Source organism: Penicillium mononematosum (assembly GCF_028829835.1).
Source record: "Penicillium mononematosum strain IBT 11891 chromosome Unknown utg000005l:1.0-9366267.0:1.0-9372171.0, whole genome shotgun sequence".
Classification (NCBI taxonomy): Eukaryota; Fungi; Ascomycota; class Eurotiomycetes; order Eurotiales; family Aspergillaceae; genus Penicillium; species Penicillium mononematosum.
In genome coordinates, this window is record NW_026643275.1 from 636,941 (window position 1) to 659,268 (window position 22,328).

Here is a 22,328-nt window from a genome sequence, read left to right on the forward strand (position 1 = left end):
AGTGTATCTACTTTATTCTCTCGCTTGGAGTTCTCATCTGTCTCTTCCATGCCCTAGCTTCCGCCGATTTAGTTATCATGTGGCTCTGTATATTAGTCTCAAGGATCTTGACTTGCTGAGGGCATCTAGAATCGGGCTACTTCTATGCTATTAGATTGGTCAATCACTTCAATTCCACCCTTGGAAGTTTGACCACCAGGACAGTCAAGTTCATGTAGTGGTAGTTGGATGCCAAGGCGGACCCCCGGGGCCCTCCAATGACGTTGAGCGGAATCGATAAGCAAACACGTGACTCTCCCACTCAGGAAGGCGGTCAATACCTATCGAATCTTTTTTTTTCTTCGGGGTCAAACATCTGCTGCATAGAACTCTAGGATCAACCACTTTTTCGGTTGCCAATTCCTCGCCCATCATGTCTGACGAAATTGTCTGGCAGGTCATCAACCAGCAATTCTGCTCGTACAAACTCAAGTGAGTATCAATCTTCACTCGCTGGCTATTCCGTCCGCAGAACCTTTGGTCTCCTTTATGCATGGACAGAAAAAACAGAAAAACAAGAACATTTTCACTAACAGTTCCAACCTTCTCTCAAGAACGACAAAAGACCAAAATTTCTGTCGCAATGAATACAACGTCAGCGGTCTGTGCAACCGCCAGTCCTGCCCACTCGCCAACTCGCGGTATGCGACGGTGCGAAGCGATCCCGAAACGGGCGTCATGTACCTGTACATGAAGACCGTCGAGCGAGCCCACATGCCGAGCAAATGGTGGGAGCGTGTGCGCTTATCTTCCAACTACGCCAAGGCCCTCGAGCAAGTCGATGAGCGCCTTATCTACTGGCCCAAGTTCTTGACCCACAAGTGCAAGCAGCGTCTCACCCGCCTGACGCAGGTCAACATCCGCATGAAGAACATTGCCAAGGAGGACGAGCGTCTCGGAGAGAAGGTTGTGCCCAAGCTGGCACCGAAGATCCGCCGTCGTGAGGAGACTCGTGAACGTAAGGCCGAGTCTGCCGCTAAGGTCGAGAGAGCCATTGAGCGTGAGCTTATTGAGCGTCTGCGCAGCGGTGCTTACGGTGACCGGCCACTCAATGTCGAGGAGGGTATCTGGAAGAAGGTTCTCCGTGGACTTGAGCGTGCTGGTGATGGTGAGCGTGATGTGGACATGGATGACGGCGAGGAAATTGAGGAGGAGGAAGAGGGTGTTGGTGAGGTTGAGTACGTCAGCGATCTCGATGAGGAGGAGGACCTCGAGGATATGGAGGACTGGCTGGGTGTCGACTCGGCTGATTCCAGTGATTACGATGACGATGAGAGTGACGATGATGACAGCGAGGACGACGAGGAGGCTAGCGAGGATGAGAAGAAGCCCAAGCCCAGTGCCAAGCGGAAGCATGTTGCTCCCCAGACGAAGCCTCGCAAGAAGGGTCCTCGCATCGAGATCGAATACGAGACCGAGGGTGCTGGAAAGGACCAGGTCATGGCATGATTTTGTCGATGTTAAAGGATTTGGGAAAAGTTTACCTGATCTTGCATGGCGTTTGGGCTGTCAGTTATTTTGTTTCATATTCTTATTCTCTGCTAGTGATCGGGCATCATACCCTGCTATATTGCATCCACTACAAGTCACGATCCTAGATCTTCCAATGTCTATTTTATTTCCAATTGTACCGCGCAATATCCCATTTATTCCCGAGATACCTATACATAATTTATTTGAGACAAGACCTGACTTCTGCTGTTTTATCAAGGTGAAACACGTGATCACGTGGCCCAATGAATGTCCCGCTGCCTTTCAGTTTCATTTGAACGACTTCACCTCACCCCAGGAGCCGGTTCTTCTGTTAATATCCCCATTAATAATTTATTGCAACCATCCTCATACCTTACTCGACTATTCCACCCTGAATCTCTTGCATTGGGTCCCACAAGTAAAGCTCCAGCTCGCGCCAACCCCGCCCCGCATCGGAGCTGTCATTCTGCAGACCGCGCATTCCTCAACCACACCAGTCGCTGCTGCAAGATGAGCTCGTACCTCTCATCCTTGACCACCTCTTCGGCCATCTCTGGCCTGGGCTCACGGCTCACCAACCTTCGCCGTGCCATTACCCTAGGCGACGAGGGAGACGACCCCGACAACGAAGATTGCTCCCACATCTCCAACGCCCTTCGAGCCTATTACACCGAAAAAGGCCGTCCATTCCCACCATGGCTCCCACAAGACCCCAAGGGTCCGGCTCCGGCACAATCCCGCCCGATTGCGACTTCCCAGCTACCCTCCGGCGGCTACAGCCAGGGGCCGCCCGCCAACCCCTCTGGCCGGAGCGGCGGTCTAGGTGACCTATGGGGTGACTCCCCCACATCCCAATCCTCCGCACCGCAGACAGCCAGTCTTCGTCGCGGACGTGGCGGCGCAGCACCACCGCTTACCTCGGCCAATAGCGCGCCGCCGGCTGCCACATTTTCTCAGTCCCGTTCGCCTGCTGGATCAGGCTCCTCCAGTCCATCTGGAGCGCGACCATTGCCCAGCCAGCGAGCTGGGTCGCATCAGTCTTCCCAGAGTCGTCCAAATCTCGATCGTGCGGGGTCGGGTGGTGGTTCAGCCCAGGAGCGACTGCGGGCCAGGTTACAGGGAGGGAGGTCTCCTAGTCCCAATGTTGACCCTAGTGTTCGGAAGCCTGTTGGAATGTCTGGAAGACGGTAAGATTATGGAGACATACATTGCATGATGGAGGCATGGCGTCGGGGCGTTATTTCATGTCCAATGTTTACCGAGTACATAGATCTCAAGGACAAAGTTCATTCAATGATCGTGTGGTTCCAAGGTTCTGCGTAAATCTGTACCGAATATATTTTAACGGGATTGTACTATGTTCCGAGAATTCACAGGTGTGCTAATTTGATTTCCCCCCCCACGCGCGGGGATATATTAGGTTGAATCCTTCAAGACTCTTATGGACGTGACTCGATCATACCACCGATAGGGCAGAGATCACCCCATCCCCTAACCAGCCAATATATGCGATGGCACCCATAATTGGACCTCCGCAACAGCCGGGATTGCTTAGCGGCAGCCACCAACGCTAAGCACCAGGTGCACCTGACGAATGACCATCTCGGGAAAATCCCGCCTTTTACCCCAACGCGACCATCCCGTGTTTGGCTGAGGAACGTGGTGCTCCGAATGAAACGCAACTCGGAAGTTAGTTTCCCTTTCTCTCTTCAGGGACAGGTCATTGGTCAAGTGAGAACAGTCGATTTGAAGCCTTTGGCCAAAAGTCATGATATGCCCCCATTTCCCCGAAATGCCGCCGATGCATGTCTTCTCCATGGGGACCCCAACCCAGTCGGATAGCGGCGTCTTTCAGCTCCCCTCCGCGATGTGGCTTTTATCATACGGTATTCACTTTGTGTTGTCGATTGGATGATAAATTCGGCTTCGAATGTCGGAATTTTTCCCTGCAATATTCACTCCGTCTATTAATACGGCTATACCGTGATATATGCCGACACAACGGGAAGCCGGGAAACTTCCAGAAGTACAAGACCACATTTGGAAGCGTTGTCGATCTGAAAGGTCTGAGTGTCATTCTATGGCTTGACTGTTGCGTGCCCTGAAATGGTCAACATAAGCTTTGATGACACACGATTCGTCCACAGCCCCGATGGCTTGAATTCCCTATCTCTCCACATTCCAATCCCTGCTGTATGACTGCTGCACAACCGATGTGCACTGCATATTCCAGGTTTAGTCTTGTTTTTGCCTCCCGGTGAGACCGCGTTTTCCTTCTTCCCCTTCTCCTCAACCTGATCTCCCCGGACTGGTCCTAATTCTCCACTTCTCTCCGCACATGGGAAAGCACGGAGTGTATACTCCAAACCGAGCCTACACGACTCGGGCAATCCAAGCAGCAGAGCACATACCCGGGCTTTTTTTTTACTTTGCTTTTTGCCAAACCCCACACGGAGCCTTTGTCATGCGTAATATCAACCGTCGTCATCCGGACTGCCTCAAATAGTCTTTTCTCCCTTGACTCTACCAGCTAGTGCTATTGTTCTTCTATATTCTCACTCCATTCTCTATAAATCGCGGTCACTGCCAGGGCAGAGCCTGTAGTGGCGGTTCCACCCCACTGTTATACTTCACATCATTTAGTAGACCCAACAAACCATCTTCTGGGAAGGAGGTCTCATTCATCACGCATCATGGCCGACCTCAAAGATGTCGAAGCGCCCCAAAACACGCACAGCGAAGACAAGGATGCCGTCGCCTTCGAGATGGACGACGTGGCGGACCAAAAGCTCCAAAATGGGATGAACGAAGCCGCTATGGACGCGGAACTGCTGCAGCTCGAAGAGCAGGTGCACAGTCTCCCCAAATCCCGCTTCGAAATAACCTTGTCCAATCCTGGTACCTTCACCTACATCCTCGTTGCTTTCGCGTCCATGGGAGGTATGCTGTCTGGACTTGACCAGTCGCTTATCAGTGGTGCAAATCTCTACCTCCCCGTTGATCTGGGCCTGTCTTCAGCAGACAACAGTCTAGTCAACGCAGGCATGCCGCTAGGAGCCGTTGCCGGCGCTCTTCTTCTTTCTCCAGCGAACGAGTATCTCGGTCGTCGTATGGCCATCATCGTCTCCTGTATTCTGTACACCATCGGCGCCGGCTTGGAGGCTGGTGCCATCAACTTCGGAATGATCTTCGCTGGCCGATTCATTCTTGGCGCTGGTGTCGGTTTAGAGGGTGGTACCGTCCCAGTCTATGTTGCAGAATGTGGTATGTATCCCATCACGCTCAGTCTACGTATATACTCAATGCTGAAACGTTTAATAGTCCCCCGCAAACTCCGCGGCAACCTCGTTTCCCTGTACCAACTAAACATTGCCTTGGGCGAAGTCCTCGGCTATGCCGTTGCCGCCATGTTCGTCAGCGTCGAAGGAAACTGGCGTTACATTCTAGGGTCTTCACTGGTCTTTTCGACCATCCTCTTCGTGGGCATGCTCTTCCTACCAGAGAGTCCCCGATTCCTAATGCACAAGGGACGCGAGATTGAAGCGTACGAAGTATGGAAGAAGATCCGCGGGTTCGACGACCTCGAAGCCAAAGATGAATTCCTGGGCATGCGACAAGCCGTCACAGCCGAAAGCCAAGAGCAAGCCCAGTCAAAGAAGTACCCCTGGATGGACTTCTTCACTGTACCTCGTGCACGCCGCGCGATGGTCTACGCGAACATCATGATCTTCCTTGGACAGTTCACGGGCGTCAACGCAGTAATGTACTACATGTCAACGCTGATGCAGGCAATCGGCTTCGGCAACAAGGACGCCGTCTTCATGTCTCTTGTCGGCGGTGGAGCGCTGCTGATCGGTGCCATCCCGGCCGTGCTATACATGGAGCGATTTGGTCGTCGATACTGGGCGAACGTGATGTTACCAGGTTTTTTTATTGGACTTGTGCTTGTCGGTGTTGGCTACACTATCGATGCTGATAAATACCCCGCCGCGGCGCAGGGCGTTTACCTCACAGGTATTGTGCTGTACATGGGTTTCTTCGGCTCGTACGCTTGCTTGACGTGGGTCGTGCCTTCCGAGGTCTTCCCTACGTACCTGCGTTCGTATGGAATGACGACCGCCGACGCTAACTTGTTCCTGTGCTCGTTTATCGTTACGTACAATTTCACGCGCATGATGGAGGCTATGCAGCGGATTGGTCTGACGCTTGGTTTCTATGGTGGCATTGCTATCGTCGGCTGGATTTACCAGATTATCTTCATGCCGGAAACTAAGAACAAATCCCTGGAGGAGATCGATGAGCTTTTCTCGCTTCCTACTGCTGTTATTGTTAAGCGGAACTTGAAGCAGACTACTCAGGTTATTCGGGACTTGTCGCGTTTCCGTCTTAAGAAGGTGTTTTCTCCTGAGCCGTACAATTAGATTGGTTGTGCGTCTTGTTTGCTAAGTTGGATATGTATGGCTCATGCTTCGTTAAAGACAATTTGATGTGGCGACAACTTATATTCTGATATGCTACTACATACCCCAATCTATATCTTCAAGGGTATTCTTATTTCTATTCAAGTCAGCAGGAACTTAAAGACCTTTCCTTCGACTACTTCCTGACTATAGGCTGGGTTCTGGAGTTCGCTTTTGCCATTGCTATCTCGCCGATATCAACGGATCCCGCATCGCCTAAAAGATGAAACCGTATCTCGTGTGATGTCTCCTGCTCTTCTTCGCCTGCTCGCGGGGTTTCCTTTTCTCGCGTCTTCCTATGGCTCCCTGTTTTCACTTCTGCTCTTCTTGTCCTGGTTCCTCTTGACATTTTGCTTTATTGTTCCTTCTGCCCTTCCCCTCTGCCTTTCCTCTGAGACCCTTCTGGCGTCTTATCGTGAATCCAATTGTCTTTGCTGCCGACCCGACAGTTTTCTAACGCCTGTTATCATGGTTCCCAGCTGGGTTCTTCTCTTATTGGACAATTGTTCAGTCGAGGCCCCCAAACAGGGAAGAGCTTGCCAAGATATCACAATATCCGCCGCTCTTATAAGCCTTTGATGCACTGGCACCGCCTTTGAGCTGGCCCAGCGATATACTACGGTTTGCCGCCTCACTTTGTACAGATCAGCGGCTCCATCAAGTCGCCCCTTGCCATCCATCCCACAAGTCCGGTAATTCGCTTGTTATATGAGGTGTGGTCTATCATCTGACCACCTCACGTTTGATGAAATTTGTCGCCGAGAACGAATTGATGATTGTCCTCCTCTTTTCTACGCGGAGGATCCACGCTGCCCCCACCGAGACTTTATTAGAAAGGTCCGGAAAAATATGCCGCGGCTGTGGGGGATCTGCTTCGGGAAGAAGGTTTCAAGGAAAATACGCAAAGCCGCTCGTGCTGGTTTGTTTTCCTTGTCCGATTGGGAACTACGACTCGTGCCACATGTAGGCAATTGCCCTCAAGGCTCGTGATGTCTATCTGGGCCTCATTCTTCATCCCAAGTGGGACGATAGCTCAGTTGGGAGAGCGTGCGATTGAAGTTCGCAAGGTCGCTGGTTCGATCCCGGCTCGTCCCATTATTTTTTGATGTTTTTTGGTTCTCATTTCCGGTATAAACCTTTCCAAATCAAATAATAACCGTCCATGATGATGTGTGTGCGTCGAACATGCATAGCTTTTCCTGGGTGATCTAGCGAGGCTGGGAAAATTGCTAGTACATGACAATTGTATGAATGTATCATATCGTACGCTTCAAGATAATGAATGACAATGATCGCAGATAGTAATCAATTCTATATATAAATAAATAAGCAACTGACTTCCGGCCGGTCTATTCCGCTTGATTTAAGATCGGGGACGGTTCCCCCTTGCTTGAATGCTGTCGATTCGGGTCTGCACTTTCTTTGCAGGCACGCAGGGACTAGTGAATGACTGTCCGGGCTATCGAGTGCAGATCATCAGAGTATCCATAATGTTGCTGAACGTTGCTGAGTCTAGATGCTTTGCATGATGAGATCGGACGATCAAACCTGCCCTTACGTTAGTGATAATAGTCACAATTCGGTGAAGACTTTTGGAGATCATGATAATGCAGCTTTTGCTTGCAATACTATTAGGGATTTGCGTACTCTTGTTGCATATAGTAATATTTATCGCTCTATAGAAGCTATCTGCTATATGCATACGTAACGTGAGAGTAGCTTTTCGTGTCTGGTCTTCCTTTCTGCCTGAATTAATGCTAATTTTCCACTCGAATTCACTACTCGAATCATTCACTGCTTTGATACTCGAATTGCTACTTGATTAATGCCTGACCTGTTTATACTTGGGTCACCGATATCTTTATAAACGATTGACTCCTACAACGATATATATATATATATGTGTGTGTATGCACCACTCCTGCATGAATTCTCTGTTTCCTATCCATTTATATTACAGCTTTATATAGAATAGCAGTTATTTAGTAAAGGAATGATAAAAAAAAACAAAACAAAAAACACATGTATAATAAGAAAGAGCTAATTCAAAGTTCCAACATACCCACTGGAAGTAATACGGCAGTCTATGTATAGGAAAAAGGAAGTATATAAAAAAACATCAAAAAATAATGGGACGAGCCGGGATCGAACCAGCGACCTTGCGAACTTCAATCGCACGCTCTCCCAACTGAGCTATCGTCCCATCTGGGATGAAGAGTGAGGCCCAGATAGACATCATGAAACCTGATCTAATTCTCTGGTAGGAAAAGGAGTATGGTAGTCAAAGTCTACAGTGCGTCAGTAGAAATTTGCCAGCCTTCAAATGAGTCTCCATATAATTAATCAATTCATAGAGCTTTTGATCTGCATTGTGATTTTTTGATCAGTACGGTTCATTTATTGAAAAGGACATGCCAGAGTTGTATGTAGGTGAATCTAGTATAGTCCACAAGTCAGTCATTCGACTTCCTCGCAGCCCTGACATTTCCAGAATGCCAAAAAAAAAAAACCCCTTTTCCCCAAATTTTTTAGGGGGCAATTATTTTGGGTTTGTTTGTAGTTCTCTGTTAAAACAGGAATTCAACCGATGAAAGAAACAAGGGGCTTTGTTTTGCATTGTCAAGAAGGTCGTAAGGTTGGTGTGAAAGCGAGAAAGCGAAGTGCCTGGTTAAGGCCAGTTGGCGGATCTGTTTGCCAGTTGGTGTATTTCCTCAGCAGTTGATGGAGTCTCTCGCCAGTTGATGGTAAGCTCGAAGAAGAAACCTACTCAGCGCGACTAAAACAAGAATTATAAATTCATGCTAAGGGAAACAACCGAATAGCCTAGTATTGACTATTATCGAGCTATTCAATGGCCAAAATAATGTCCGTTTTGATTGAACCCTACAGTCATGTTCTGAATCACCGGAAGTGTGCATTGACAGACTTGACTTGGACTTATACCAAACCTGGCAAAAACGAAATCAAAAAGATCAAACCCGGGTGATCTTGAACTGATGATGAGAGTGATGAGATTTATCCTATTTTAACGTCGACCCTAATTGGGCTTCCCTGCCCTTGCGATGTAAGATTAGCGCTGCAGATACACTAGTTTGACATCACTTCCGCATTCCTCTGCATACAGGTGCGCATGACGTTGCATCGCATAAATATATTTCAATTCGGACGCTGTAAACCATTTATATAGATCCAGAATAGTCGGCTACTTGGGCCTTCTATATCCAGGGATATAGGGCTTAATCTGAGCCCCAAGTTGGTTTGAGATGATATTACAGACTCAGTTAATTTAACGACTTTGGTTTATCGAGGGTCCGTATTTTTTGTAAAAAGATTGTGGGGCCGGTTATAAGATACATATTATCTCTTAACCAAGTTCCTAATGACGTGCTAGTAGGGATCGTGCAGAGAGATATACGGAGACGTCGAGCTGCATGGTGGAATGTGATATCAAATTGAGAGTTGAGAAAGCTAAGTTCTAGACTATGAAATCTGCAAATCAACATGGCAAAAAGAACGAGCTAAATCGTTCCCTCGAGGATGGTGCAGCCCATATCAGACACGTTTCGGCGTGCTCGCCAAGAGCCACCGTTTGCTGCCTCGGAAGGGAAATGAGGGGGACAGCGGTTACAGCTCCACCACCAGTTTCATGGCACTAACTCCTGCCTTGGACTTTTCCAGCGCAGTTTGGATATGCTCTAAGCCTTTACCGACGACAAGTGCGGGTGGGAGGCACTGAAGCCTTCCGGACTGCAACGCAGGCGTAACATATTCCTCCCAGACAGGCGTTGCAACATCGTTGACAGCAAAGATCATACCAGCATTGACATTCGCAGGGAGATCGATACTAGGAGGAGGATGCACGCAAGCAAGGTGGCCTCCACCCAGCTGATCAAGGATGGTGATATCGTGAGCGTAAGTCTCGGAGGTAGCTATAGCATCAAAGATGCCAACGAACTCGCCACCATTCTTTCGAACTGCGTCGCTAACCTTATCGGCAAGTGAAGTATCATTGCGATCGAATACTTGAGATGCACCGCACCGCTTGCTGAATTCGAAGTTGTGTGCTCCGACAATGGCGATGACGTGAAGTCCAGCCGCTGTGGCGAGCTGGGTTGTCATTGAGCCAACGGCGGATGAGCCCCCATAGATAACGAGCATCTTGCCGGAGGATGGCACGTCCCCCAGCGAAGGGTATGGAAAGCCCAGTGCCGGTGTAGCCACACCGGGCATGGCGACACCTGGCTCCTTGACGGAAAGCACGCAGACAGCCGCCTCCAATGCGAATGGCACGACAACACCATCCGTGAAAGATATTTCATCGGGGAGTATGGCCGCTTTGGTTGCAGGGATTACTGTGTACAGAGCGAATGCGCCATCCCGAGGGCGCCCACTGGTCAGGTTGATAGCATGCCTGTTAAAGAGAAATAAAAATTAGCAGGGTGATTTGATCTCGATATGCTGTCAAAAGACATACCCGATTACACGATTCCCTCTCTTGAAGCGTTCAACACCCTTTCCCACTTCATACACCTCACCGGCTACATCGCAGCCGAAGATGGCGGGCCATTCCTGCACGAAGACCCCGGAGTCTTGCATGTGACAGTCAAGAGGGTTGATAGCAACCGCCGCATTTTTAATGACGAGTTCTCCTGGACCAGCTGTGGGCAGTGGAGCATCTCCCACCTGTAGGGGGGAGCCGGCTTTGATGAGCCATGCAGCTGAGTTCTTTGGGATGGACATTCCGACAGAAGAATGAGGGAAGGTAGAGCTATCTTAGAAGAAAGGATGTCTTCAAGAAGTTTTGTTTGAGTAGAAATCATCTTTTGGCAGAACCTGTCGAACTATAAGTACTTTCGCATATCTGAGGAAGCCAAGGAACAATGGTAATCGCAGGCCCAAATAAGCAAGTTGATTTCAAATTAGCAGTATTATTTCAAAGCAAATAGGTAGTAGAATGTTACAAATTCAGGATCTATACAAATGTTCGAGAGAACGGCATATGCCGTTCCCATTGGGAATCATATATGCCGTTCCTTAAATCTGGGGCCTTAAAGCCGAATTAGTCAGGTGGTAAATTACCACTAGAGCCCGTTTTGGAAAGAATTCAGGGTTGGGTTTTGGTATTTACGCAGGACAGACTTGGATGGAGACAGCTGTTTACATGTAGTGATAATTCACTGCTATGCGTGCAAGACTTACCGATTCGCCGATTTTTGACAGATCACTCAACACGACCAATACCTCCAGGGCTCATAATGATTCTGTTAATAGAAGCCGAGGCCAAACTCTGAATACGTAAACGGCAGCCTTTAGCCCCCGCGTTATCTACACATCGTTCACCAGCTGACAATCTTCCAGCGTCCACCCAATCTCCAGTCTGGAAAGGGGCTCCCATTCAAAATGCGACTCGGTCCAGGAGATCTGCTCGAGTATAACGCAGAGTATAAAGTGCTGATCTGCCGAGATTGCCACTATGCCATTCAGAAGAACGCGTTGGGGAGCCATTTGCTCCGCCACAAAATTTACCGAGAAGAAAGGCTTCGTTTACTGTCCACCATACATCAACTGGATATCGTTGAACCAGGTGATCTTCGAATCCCCAGCCCAAACACAAGGCCGGTTGATGCCCTACCCATAGTGGCTGGGTATTCCTGTACCATGACTGGCTGCGGGCATCTCTGTGCAAGCTCTAAACGCATGAGACGCCACTGGAGTGATGCCCACAGTGTTAGTGGGCCGAATGATTTTGCCTCTCACGCCCGCTCTGTGAAGCTTCAAACGTTCTTTCGCGGTACGAAACTCAAGTACTTCGAGGTTTGTGTGGCAACTACAACCGCAGAGTCACCGGATTTTGATGAAGGTGCTAGACATGACAGTAAGGACTCTGGTGTGACCGAAATGTCGTCATTAGCACAGCCAACGTCCCTTCCCGACTCTTCTCCTGTGGTGGACTTAGAGACATTGGCCTACTTCCATCATTTCATGATTACAACGTGTTTCACACTCCCTAAAATCGAAGATTCTCTACCAGCGTCACAATACTGGGGGAAGTACGTCGTTTCATTGGCTATGCGACAACGGTGGCTGATGTGCGGATTGCTGGCCATTTCTGTGTACCATTCAGTCACGCTTGAAGATGGGAGAACAGCACAGCAAAAGCACTGTGAGCGGGCGACAAAGCTCCGTTCCGAATTCTTTATTGGGTTCAACGAGACAATGAACAATAATTTCAACACTTTGTCCACCGAGGATTTGCAGAAAACGAAGAAGATAGCAGTTAAGATACGAAGGATCATTAGCTGTGCGCGATGGACCTTGACTGGCTCCACTACGAATCAAGAGACTGTCCTTGGTCCTACCACATCCCTATCTCGGCTACAATCTTTACTATGCGACGTTCGAGATTTTTCTGAACTGGGAAGCTCTTCAGCCATCCAGCAGAATAAGGCCGATGACCGTCAAACAAACTTGGATATTAATAGCGCACGAGGCACGGCCACAGCACCGACTGTGCTACTCAACCGTCTCCAGATACTGCCTTATCACATGACTGAGATATTCGGGAAACCAGATCATGAGCAAGACGCCCCGGCTATTCTACTCAGCATTGCAGCATTGCTCGAATGCTGTAGTAGCGTCTTCGAGTCCAATGATTCATCAGCGGATGATTTACCTTGGGCATGGCAAGGTATAAGCGCATGGTTGAACAAAACCACAGACCACTTCGATTATATGGTTTCACTTCTAAATCCAGCTGCGCTTATTGTACTGGCCCACTGGGCGGCCATTCTGGTTAAATGGACTGAAGATTATGAGTGTTGGTTCATACATGGTTTTTCAAGGGCAATTCTTCTGTTTATTCACGAACATCTTTCTACTGATGATGCAGTTCGAGGATTGGTTGAAGGCCTGCTGGGGTGACTGGGCCCATGCGGCTCTACTATACTAGCTTTAGAGTTATCTGTGTGGATAACTTGCACGGGTCGCTAATACCTAGTGTAAACAGGGAACCCGTATGATCCAATCAATAGAGCGTTTGAGCGAAAATCAGTAACCTTACAATTTAATGCACAGATCGACCATCAGGCAAGCTCTCGGGATTCTAGCCGGAGACGAATTGACCAATATAGGAAGGAATTATAGTAACCTCAGTAGAATCAGGTGTGTAGTGAAAGCTTTTGGCCAGGCAGGAGGGCATATATGTCTCAAATTTTGAGAGAACAGATTCACTTCAGTCCACTAAACCGCAGATAGAAATGGATGTAGACTAGACTATTACTCGTCCGTTAAATTGCGTACAAGAGATATACTCAGTCTCATCACCCAAAGCCCCACACAGACTAACGCAACGAGTCCTATAGACAACCATCCCAGTGCCATTGCCACGCCTCCCACATGACCTGAGACAGCGCCATAAGTGAGGATTTCGGCCATTGTCGCCGTAGCACTGCTGTTAACGTGCTGCCACAGTATGGAGATAAAACCAAACCCAGAGCTGGCACCCAGAGCGAGTAAACAAGCCAATGTTACAGCTTCAGAAGGGAATGGCTTCACATGGAGCTCTGAGCCGTCTTCGTCAACTTCCTCATGCCATCCAGGGAATGTCGATAGGAGTAGGAAGCAAATGAACATCAATGCCACCACGATATATCTATACATTGGAGCCATCAGTATGTCCGGGTATCTAAATGACCACCTGGGTACCTGGGCAGAGGAAAAGGCTTACATCAGCCCATTGAATACAATCTTCTCTTTGAACTCATTTGCCATCATGATCAAATTGAGCGGGTCGGGTATGATTTCCGTGGTTGTATTCCCATTATTGACAGGCTTTTGTGCCTGAATCAAATTTGCCAACACCTGTACGTTGCTAGAGCAGATTCGTCCTGTATGGCTCTGCGTCACACAGATCCCCATGTACCCTGCTCGCACTTCAAGTGTCGTTCCTGGCCAGTTTGCGAGACATTGTGAACGGCATGCGCAATAGTTGAGCTCACTTGTCCGGGTCTTGTAGGCAATGGAGACTCTGTCGCTGTGTATTCTAGCGATAATAAGTATACACTGCTTAAGCTGTTGGAAGAAGAACAGCCCGCAAGCAGTATGGCTGGGAGAATATACATTAGTCCGTCAATCCAGCAGACGAATAGATTTCATTTCCTCACATAGCAAAATAATTGCAATTGCCGACAGGAGCATCAACCATTGATGATAAGCGAACCGAAAACCAAGGAACTGGGAATTCTCTAGACCCGTCAGCGCATATGAGCTATTCCAATACTCACGATCGTACTTATTTGCTTAAATATGGACCCGAGTGACATGACTTTTGGCAAAGATGTAGGTAGGCTGCTGAGGCTGAGGTGAGGGGCATCGAAGGATTAAGAAAAGATATCGAATCTAAGCCTTTTAAATTCGAGCTGAACAACACGACTGTACTAACCCTATCTAGACTAGTGAGCTTCCAAATGTGTTCTTATTAACTGGACCATTAATTATGGATTTGGGCACCTTTGGCGAAACATCTATAGCTACATTGATAATCCAGGATAAATGTGACATTCAAGGCTGTTAACTAAATCTTCGATCTATTTCTTCCCCCCCCCCACCACCTCTTTTTTGGCTGTTTTCACGTTCAAATATATCGATGAAGGGACTGCTAGCTATACAACCTACAAGCGCAAAATGAAATGATGTGCTTGAAATATATCAAGTATGTCGTGCAATGGAATAGACAGGCTTCCGCCCCCAGGCCCCAAAAAGGGTGACAATTAGCACAACTAGAATCATAACCATCGCAACTCCCACGGTCAGGCCGGTCTTGATGCCAGTAGCTAGTGGGCGTATCCAGATGAGTGCCAGAGGCACCACAATAAATGTCGCGGTCAAGATCAGATATATCAAGGTCATTCTAACCCAGAGAGGCGCGTGACGCACCCCGTCCATGATAAAGTCTGGTAATGCGTTCCGAAACTTCGGTTTGGATCTGAACCAGAATGGAACTCCCACAACGACTATAACAACGAGAACAATAGGGATGGTGACAGCATACTGGATATCGGTATCAAGCCCGCACGTCCAGAGGACAGCGAGTGGTATCCCCGAAGCCATTCCGTTCAACAAAACAAAGCTGGTTATGAAGCCGAACACGGCCCAGAATCTCTCTGCTGCTGAACTGATTCTTTTTGTAGCCCATTTATAAGTCCTGGCAGTACTGGTACCCAGTCGAGTTGCTATTGACCGAAAGACCAGGAGCATCGGAAGCGCTCCAGCTTGCAAAGGTTGGCCATTTCTTGCTGCGTATCTCCTGGCATCATGTCTCACGGCTGCCTTGAGATCAACCAACCAATGGCTGCGCATAGTCATACGCATCAAATATGCAAATGATGTCACGAAAACAGCCACAATAAAAAAGTTGCTGAGAGGAACTGGATCTGCAAATGGTTCAACTTGCATGCCAAAAACAGAGGCCGCGAAAGACATCGGGACAAAGATGAATGCGAGTTCGGTGAGTCTTGCCACAGCATGAGCTTCGTCAATCGAGCGTCGACTGTCTAGCAGACCCATATTGGAAGTTAAAGATGCCGACGTTCTTTGAAGTCGATCCATAACGTGATCAATATTCTTCCAAAGTTCGTACATATCTTGCGTCACTTCTAACCTCATGGCTGCAACCTCCATGGGAGAGCTTAGAGGATGGAGTCCAATGAGAAAGTCAATGAAAGGCTTCATAGAAGATCTCAGCTCTGGAAGCTCTCGTTGAGCGCGGTTGATAATCTGCCGCCATAGCCCCAGTCTATCCTCCATCTTCGTATCATCCAAAATTTCGATATCTATTTCGTCAAGGACCTGTCGCAGCTGGTTGAGGAGGGTCATAGTATCTTGCTTGACGATTCCGAACAACGGCTTTACCAGACTTAGTGGTTCCCGGTGCATCCTGAGAGCATCACATATCTCTAATTTGGTTGACTTGGTCTCTTTGAGTTTTTCCTCCAAATCTGTCACCGACTGTGTTGTTTGAAATACGCGGTCTAGGTCGACTGAGATTGCTTGGCGAGAAGCAATCTGATCGATGATAACTGTATTCAGTACTTCACGATTCTTCTCATGTTTGTCGCCTTTTCGCTTTTTCTTGCCAATGAGCCAGTTCAACGACTTAGCAAGGGAGCGTTGATCCTTGACACGTTGTGGTTCCTCTTCAATCATGGAGTAGTAGTGCGACATGTCGTCATCAGCATCAGAATTATCATCAGCTTCGCTATTCTGCCCTTGAAAACCAATTGGTGCCCAGTATTGATGCGTCTCAGATATCTCCGGCAAAGGGTCAAAAAGTACAATTACTACACAGTCCGTCAGTATATCATGTTAGGTTTCTAGTGTACTGCATGTATGTATCACTTACCAATCTCAGTGTCTTGATCAATGAGCCTTTTTCTCCAAATTGACACTCTCTCCTCTAAACCACACACCCTTTTCGTTCTCACAGTCTTTGTGGGATCTGTCCACAAGCCCCACTCTAGCCGAAATATATTTGTGAGGATCTCCGTCGTAACAGACTTTCCCCGTGTAAAGTGTGTTGTGCTATTATCAAGCAAATCGCCAAGATCGCTGCTGGAGAAGTACGTCGGAAGTCGATAAACTGGTCGAATCCACCTGAATGACATGTAGGATTTTTCAAAAGATGCTGTGCTCCAGTTTCGAGCCGGTGGACTATCGTACTTTCCACCGGCATAGCCAGAATTCAGTAAATGCTCTTCGAAGAATTCTGGGTTGATGCTGAAGGTTTCACCCAGTTTGTCTATCGTGGGTTTAGAGAGGTCTTCCACAAATATAAGCCTTTGCTGCACATCTACTGAAACATGACACAAGGCTGCAATATTCGCTGAATCATCGATGTGTCCTGTCTCGGATATGAAGTTGCCGATATAGTCGTAGTATGTGATTGAAGTCCTCTCGTGACGAGAATTTTTACCGACATTTCCGTTTTTGATATGCTCTAGCACCTTTCCAGCATTTTGAATAATTTCCCCGTATGATGGTGGACCTGTGGCGTCTACTTCATGGGGAACAAGCTGTGCTGAATCAACCATTTGATCTCCTTGGCATGACATTTGGGTTGATGGCGGTCTGGAAGCAGGTAGCGGGAGTTCAGATGGGTCTATTGGACCGGATGACTCTGAGGTCGTCTCTTGGGTATGTTGAGAGCCATTGTAATCCCCCGCATTGCGCAAAAGGTCTTCTAATGAGTTCGTTGAATCTCTTGGGGCGAGATGGTTTTGAGGAGGGGGGGTCCGGTTGTGCAAGGGTAGGGTCATATGGTTGCCCTGTGGCCATTATATGGAAGATTGGGGATCGGCCAGATAATTTATATCAAAGTCTCAGTGAGAGGCATATGTCGCATATATCGATGTCGGTGGTAGCTCAGCTCTGAGCTGGCCCGTGCGTCACTAACGTACTAACGCATATCACCCCTCTTCTTCTTTCTCTCGCTTTTCCATTATCCTGCCTCCCTATCTTTCACTCGTAGCTGTTTGCAATTTACCCAATCGAACACCCCGTCTGTCCCACGTAAGGTAAGCGTACTCCACTTAGACGAGATTCTGATCGATTCAGATGATGCCACAAAGAGCTGAAAATTTCAATTGTTGTGTGACCAAGAGAGATGACTTTTACCGCTAAACGCTGCCGGTGTCTCGTGCTTGTTGTTTTCAACGCAGTATGTGCGTGTGTGTGTGTGTGTGTTTGTCCGAGGGAGAGAGATGGTCAATCCCCGTATGACAATGAGAGCGTTCGAAAGTGTGAGGTAACGATGGTAAGCGGCCAGCTTCTCGGTCGAGATGCGCACGTACTGGCATGTTGAATTGTACTGGGTGACACGTTGAAGTCGAAGTTGTGAGACGCGCCAAACAATACTGAACTTTGAGCGGTTGTGCACGTAACGTGATATTGCCGATGCGACAACGATGTATCTTCGCTCTGTGGAAGCAAGGCACGGTATCCTGCTACCCCTGCTTCTTTTTCGCTTTTCAATGTAAGTATGCTTAACAGATGGGGGCGATAAGGAAATAAAAGGCTCAAAACCTCTAGGAGGAGAAAGGAAAAGAAAATCCTGGATAGAGCTAAGCCGGAGAGAGAGAGAAAGGAGAGATCAGCCCTGGAAAAGCAGCGGCCCAGTCCGTCCGAGACAGAGGTCCCAACAAATTACTATTTATCCTATACAAGTCTAAGAATACAAACAAAGGGTCCGAGGGTTTGCAGTTCAAACAGGTGTCACATCAATCCCTCAAGGCTTCGAAATCCGCTTGGATTGACGAACATATACGATCAACCAACGACATTTCCTCCTCTACTGGCACACCTAAGGCTCCAGCTTGCCAACTCACCGTACACATCAAGCTACCCCCTTTGACACTGATGATGTTGAAAACAAGTGGCGCACTAGTAACATTTCCAGGCTGCGAGAATACCATCTTGACGACCTTGCACTTTTGATCTGCACCGTCACTCATATTATCGAAGGCAAGCAAATTGCTCAGTTCGTACGAGGAGTCCCGCTGCTGTCCGATTTTACCCAACGTCCAATTCCTGATGCTGGGGACATATCTCAGCAGACCGATTGCTTGGTCCTGCAGCCTCGCTCCACATGCAGCAAGATTTTTCGTCATCGAACTCGCGGCTGACCACATATCCTCAGACAGAGCAGGCTCGGTCACATTCGGTACCCGTGGATGTACCTCGTAATGGCCAGATACGAAAAGACCCCCAGGTGAGACCAGGCGTCCCGATAGACGCTCTCATATCAACAGGCGTCCCCGAGACAAAATTGGTTACGTCAGGGTTGGGAATGGCCCTGCTTAGCGCCCGAACAATCATCTGATGCACCGTTGCTGTGAGTTTGGTGTCATGGCTTCTTGATGTTTGTACAGCCTTTTGGACCAGCGGAGCCTCAATCTCGAGGAGTCTTACTCTGCTCTGGAGGGCGGCCCCTGGGTCGAAAAACATGGGTGATCCAATCCAAGTACCGGCATCCAGCGTGCTGGCAGAGGCGCGGAGTCCAAGAATGTTGGCCACAAACTTTGGCAAGTAAACAGCTATCAATGGCTCGAGGAGATATTTCCAAGATATGGGAAGCCTTTCTGGTGTGTCAAAGGGTGCCGGAAGTGTTTGACTTGGCGGAGTCACCAAGAAAGACGCCTTCTCCTCCATGCTAGTAGTCTGGCGCCACGCATCTAGGAAGGTACGATGGAAGGCAACTCCGACCATACCGTCCCCAAGAGCATGGGAGAAGGCAAAAGCGATAAAGCATCGCGTCACTGTGGAGCCTTGCGGTGACGCCAAAGGGAGGACAACGATTCGCCAAGGTGGGATATCAGCAGGCCATGGCCGGTCAAGTATGGCTGGCAGGATCTTCTGAATCGTTGCCGTCTCATCATTGCTACTGGTTTGGTCATTGTGAATTATAGACACATGATCGTGGAGATCAATACTAGAAACCGCTTCGTATGCTGGCTTCTCGGTATGCTTGTCCTTGACGACCACGCTTAGATATGGGTACTTCCCGATGCAATGTCTCAAAGGTGCAAGATATGACTGGGCTGAATTAGCATCTATATCTTCATTCGCAATTTCATAAACTGCTGCTATGACGAGCGCGTTGTAGTAGCCAACGTCTTCGCGACTAATTGTACGGCGTTCATTGGGACCTAGATTCCGATTAGAGCCACACATATAACTCAAGAAGAGATTGCACTAACTTGCAAGTCTCATGAACTTGGTGGGATGCGCCATCTCTGTGCAACGCACTTCATACAACATCGAGAAACATGTGCTGTCAGGGGAATATGTCGGGTACGTCGGGATAACTATTTCCCGGATATCTATTTTGGAGACCTGGCAGCCTGGAATTTGGCCCCTAGCGGATAAAAGGCCTAAGAAACAAAACTGAAACATAGCGCAGCGAGATACGGGATTCCACGACCTGCGAGGCTGTATGAACCGACGAGTCTATCAATTCAAAATGATTTTAGACGCAAATTATAATTTCACGGCTAAGATTCTGGCGCCTAATCCATGCAATGAAGACCTTGGGGTTGATGAGATTGCTTTTGGCCTAGTATACTAAACATTTGTCCCGCTTGCTAGATACTCTTTGCTGAATGGATAATCCGAATACCCGACAGCTGACTCAAAAACGTAGAAGCTGTCTCTCTTGTACGCATTGAGCTCCAGACCCTTCTTAATCCTAAATATGAGATCCGGATTGGAAATGAAGTGCCGGCCAAAGATGACCATGATGTCCTTGTCCGGATACTTCTCGTCCACCAACTTGCGGGCCTCATGCGACGTGTACCCACCAGCAATAAGAAAAGGTCCGTTCCATAGATCGTATGCAAAATCCAGTGTATCATGGCCATCGTAATCCTGAGAGCCAGAAATCCGCGACTCGACAAGGTGAAGATACGCGATGTCCGCCCGTTTGGCTTTGCTGATCACATCCGTGAACTGCGGGATCGGATTCTGCATTTTTCATACCCTGGAATGTACTCCAGGGGCTCAGTCGAAGCCCGACATGTTCAGGACCGATGGCATGAACAACTGCTCTGATCACGTCGTCAAGAAGACGAGATCTATTCTCCACATTTCCACCGTAATCATCGTCACGCTTGTTACTAACGTCTTGGATAAATTGGTCGAGCAAATATCCATTCGCGCCATGGATCTCGACTCCGTCAAAGCCAGCCCGAATAGCGTTCTTCGAAGCGTTGACAAAATCTCGAATTGTCTGTTTGATCTCGTCGGCCGTCATGGCCCTGGGGATTACGGTACCTTCTTCCATGGGAATAGCACTAGGCGCTACGACATCGAACCCTTCTTTCCGGGCTACATCGATATCCGCGGCACGCCCCATGGCGAACAGTTGACAGAATATGAAACATCCCTTGCGATGAATTTCATCCGTGACAACTCTCCAGGCAGCGACTTGATCCTCACGCCAAAGCCCTGGTGCATGGGGGAACCCGCCGCAGGTTGCTGATATGAAGGTTCCCTCAGTGATAATCAAGGTACCTGGCACTGCGGCACGTTGGCTGTAGTATTCCCTCATGAGGGGTGTAGGAACTCGGTCTTCGGTTGCTCGGAAGCGAGTGAGTGGCGCCATTCCGATGCGATGTTTCACTTCCAAGTCGCCGATCTTGAGGGGCTTAAAAAGGCGTGATTGAGACATTGTCAAGAATCCGTGAATGGCTGTTAGAGCTGAGAATTTTCGACCTATAATTGAATCCCAGGGAAGACCAGCTATTTGTACTCTATTTCCAAGTAAAGCATGCTAGACTCGTCGGATGAATGTAATAGAAGCTATATACAAGTAGGTATAGAGATACTTCCCAAAAGGGAAAAAAGATACTTCCTATTAGGGAAGGGAAAACGGACTTGACCATTTACGGTTAAAGTCATTGAACATTGGACCAATTATCAATCGAATATGAGGCTAGTGGAGCACAATATCCGGTGAGTTTCCAGCTTTCATCGTAGAGGTAATCAGCGCCACCTGGCATAATTAGCCAATGACAAATAGAAGGTTGTCACAAGTTCAGTTAACTAGACATGATTTGAAATCAATATTTCAACACTTCGTGTGCAATGGAAGCCTTAAAGAAGTTATCCATAGAGCTAGTCTAGAGGGAATTTTCTTCCCAGAAGGCCTTAACCTGGGACAAAAATGCTTTGTCAGACCATATGAACTGTTTAAGAACTATAAGAAGCTCTGGCCATGATGTATATAGCCATCTGAATCTGTTGTGGTTTAAATGCAACAGTCGCACATAGCTCTGCCGTATAATCCCTGCGGGGGCGAAAGCACCCCCGATGTGCAAGAGCCAAGCCAATAGATCAGGCGAATCATCCCATACTTGACTATCGCTCGCTGCTTGTAAGTTGCAGAGTAATTGTAAGGAAAGGTGGGACTGGGGGTATGTAGAGTTAGCACATCCCGATGAGAGAATGAGAGAATGAGAGACAAACGCAATTAATGTGATATACTTACAGGGATGGTTGAAGTCCGCCACATTTTGCAGCGCAGCATAGTCGAGCATAGATATGCCGCTTGGTGGCAACATTGTAAGATAGGTGAGTATATTGGCAAGCTCACTAGCCTCGACTGGATAGACGCTTGATGGTTATCGATTTGTGCCATTGACATTACGTCCTCTTTGCCGAGGATAGCTGAATCTCGGATACATTGCAATGCAAATACGTCCTTGAGGATTTCAACGAAAGTCTGACCTAGCTCATTGGAGTGTCTTTGAAATCCAGGTGGAAGAATAAAGAAGTCCGGTTGGGAAGGATCTCTCTTCCACTGGA

General features: G+C 48.2%; 10 protein-coding genes across 10 annotated transcripts; 4 read left to right on the top strand and 6 right to left on the bottom strand.

Moving 5' to 3' along the window:
• Positions 1–257: 257 nt before the first annotated feature.
• Positions 258–1,488, top strand: N7519_008366 (ribosome biosynthesis protein MAK16; the record flags this gene model as incomplete). The annotated part of the gene is made up of 3 exons (XM_057295142.1): positions 258–312; positions 375–471; positions 594–1,488. The coding sequence occupies 3 exons, from the start codon at positions 258–260 to the stop codon at positions 1,486–1,488; spliced, it is 1,047 nt and encodes a 348-aa protein (XP_057143024.1).
• Positions 1,489–2,022: 534 nt separating this feature from the next.
• N7519_008367 (uncharacterized protein) lies at positions 2,023–2,703 on the top strand (the record flags this gene model as incomplete). The annotated part of the gene is made up of 1 exon (XM_057295143.1): positions 2,023–2,703. One exon carries the CDS (start codon positions 2,023–2,025, stop codon positions 2,701–2,703), a length of 681 nt encoding a protein of 226 aa, XP_057143025.1.
• Positions 2,704–4,205: 1,502 nt separating this feature from the next.
• Positions 4,206–5,933, top strand: N7519_008368 (putative MFS sugar transporter; the record flags this gene model as incomplete). Its single annotated transcript, XM_057295144.1, has 2 exons — positions 4,206–4,776; positions 4,834–5,933. 2 exons carry the CDS (start codon positions 4,206–4,208, stop codon positions 5,931–5,933), a joined length of 1,671 nt encoding a protein of 556 aa, XP_057143026.1.
• Positions 5,934–9,596: 3,663 nt separating this feature from the next.
• N7519_008369 (zinc-binding alcohol dehydrogenase family protein) lies at positions 9,597–10,712 on the bottom strand (the record flags this gene model as incomplete). The annotated part of the gene is made up of 2 exons (XM_057295145.1): positions 9,597–10,383; positions 10,447–10,712. The coding sequence occupies 2 exons, from the start codon at positions 10,710–10,712 to the stop codon at positions 9,597–9,599; spliced, it is 1,053 nt and encodes a 350-aa protein (XP_057143027.1).
• A 918-nt stretch (positions 10,713–11,630) lies between these two features.
• On the top strand, positions 11,631–12,893 carry N7519_008370 (uncharacterized protein; the record flags this gene model as incomplete). Its single annotated transcript, XM_057295146.1, has 1 exon — positions 11,631–12,893. The coding sequence occupies one exon, from the start codon at positions 11,631–11,633 to the stop codon at positions 12,891–12,893; it is 1,263 nt and encodes a 420-aa protein (XP_057143028.1).
• Positions 12,894–13,247: 354 nt separating this feature from the next.
• Positions 13,248–13,742, bottom strand: N7519_008371 (Fig1 domain-containing protein; the record flags this gene model as incomplete). Its single annotated transcript, XM_057295147.1, has 2 exons — positions 13,248–13,623; positions 13,699–13,742. The coding sequence occupies 2 exons, from the start codon at positions 13,740–13,742 to the stop codon at positions 13,248–13,250; spliced, it is 420 nt and encodes a 139-aa protein (XP_057143029.1).
• A 936-nt stretch (positions 13,743–14,678) lies between these two features.
• On the bottom strand, positions 14,679–17,284 carry N7519_008372 (uncharacterized protein; the record flags this gene model as incomplete). Its single annotated transcript, XM_057295148.1, has 2 exons — positions 14,679–16,309; positions 16,372–17,284. The coding sequence occupies 2 exons, from the start codon at positions 17,282–17,284 to the stop codon at positions 14,679–14,681; spliced, it is 2,544 nt and encodes an 847-aa protein (XP_057143030.1).
• Positions 17,285–18,244: 960 nt separating this feature from the next.
• On the bottom strand, positions 18,245–18,655 carry N7519_008373 (uncharacterized protein; the record flags this gene model as incomplete). Its single annotated transcript, XM_057295149.1, has 1 exon — positions 18,245–18,655. One exon carries the CDS (start codon positions 18,653–18,655, stop codon positions 18,245–18,247), a length of 411 nt encoding a protein of 136 aa, XP_057143031.1.
• Positions 18,656–18,659: 4 nt separating this feature from the next.
• Positions 18,660–19,757, bottom strand: N7519_008374 (uncharacterized protein; the record flags this gene model as incomplete). Its single annotated transcript, XM_057295150.1, has 2 exons — positions 18,660–19,672; positions 19,724–19,757. The coding sequence occupies 2 exons, from the start codon at positions 19,755–19,757 to the stop codon at positions 18,660–18,662; spliced, it is 1,047 nt and encodes a 348-aa protein (XP_057143032.1).
• A 330-nt stretch (positions 19,758–20,087) lies between these two features.
• On the bottom strand, positions 20,088–22,084 carry N7519_008375 (alkene reductase; the record flags this gene model as incomplete). The annotated part of the gene is made up of 3 exons (XM_057295151.1): positions 20,088–20,449; positions 20,502–21,212; positions 22,012–22,084. The coding sequence occupies 3 exons, from the start codon at positions 22,082–22,084 to the stop codon at positions 20,088–20,090; spliced, it is 1,146 nt and encodes a 381-aa protein (XP_057143033.1).
• Positions 22,085–22,328: the final 244 nt, after the last annotated feature.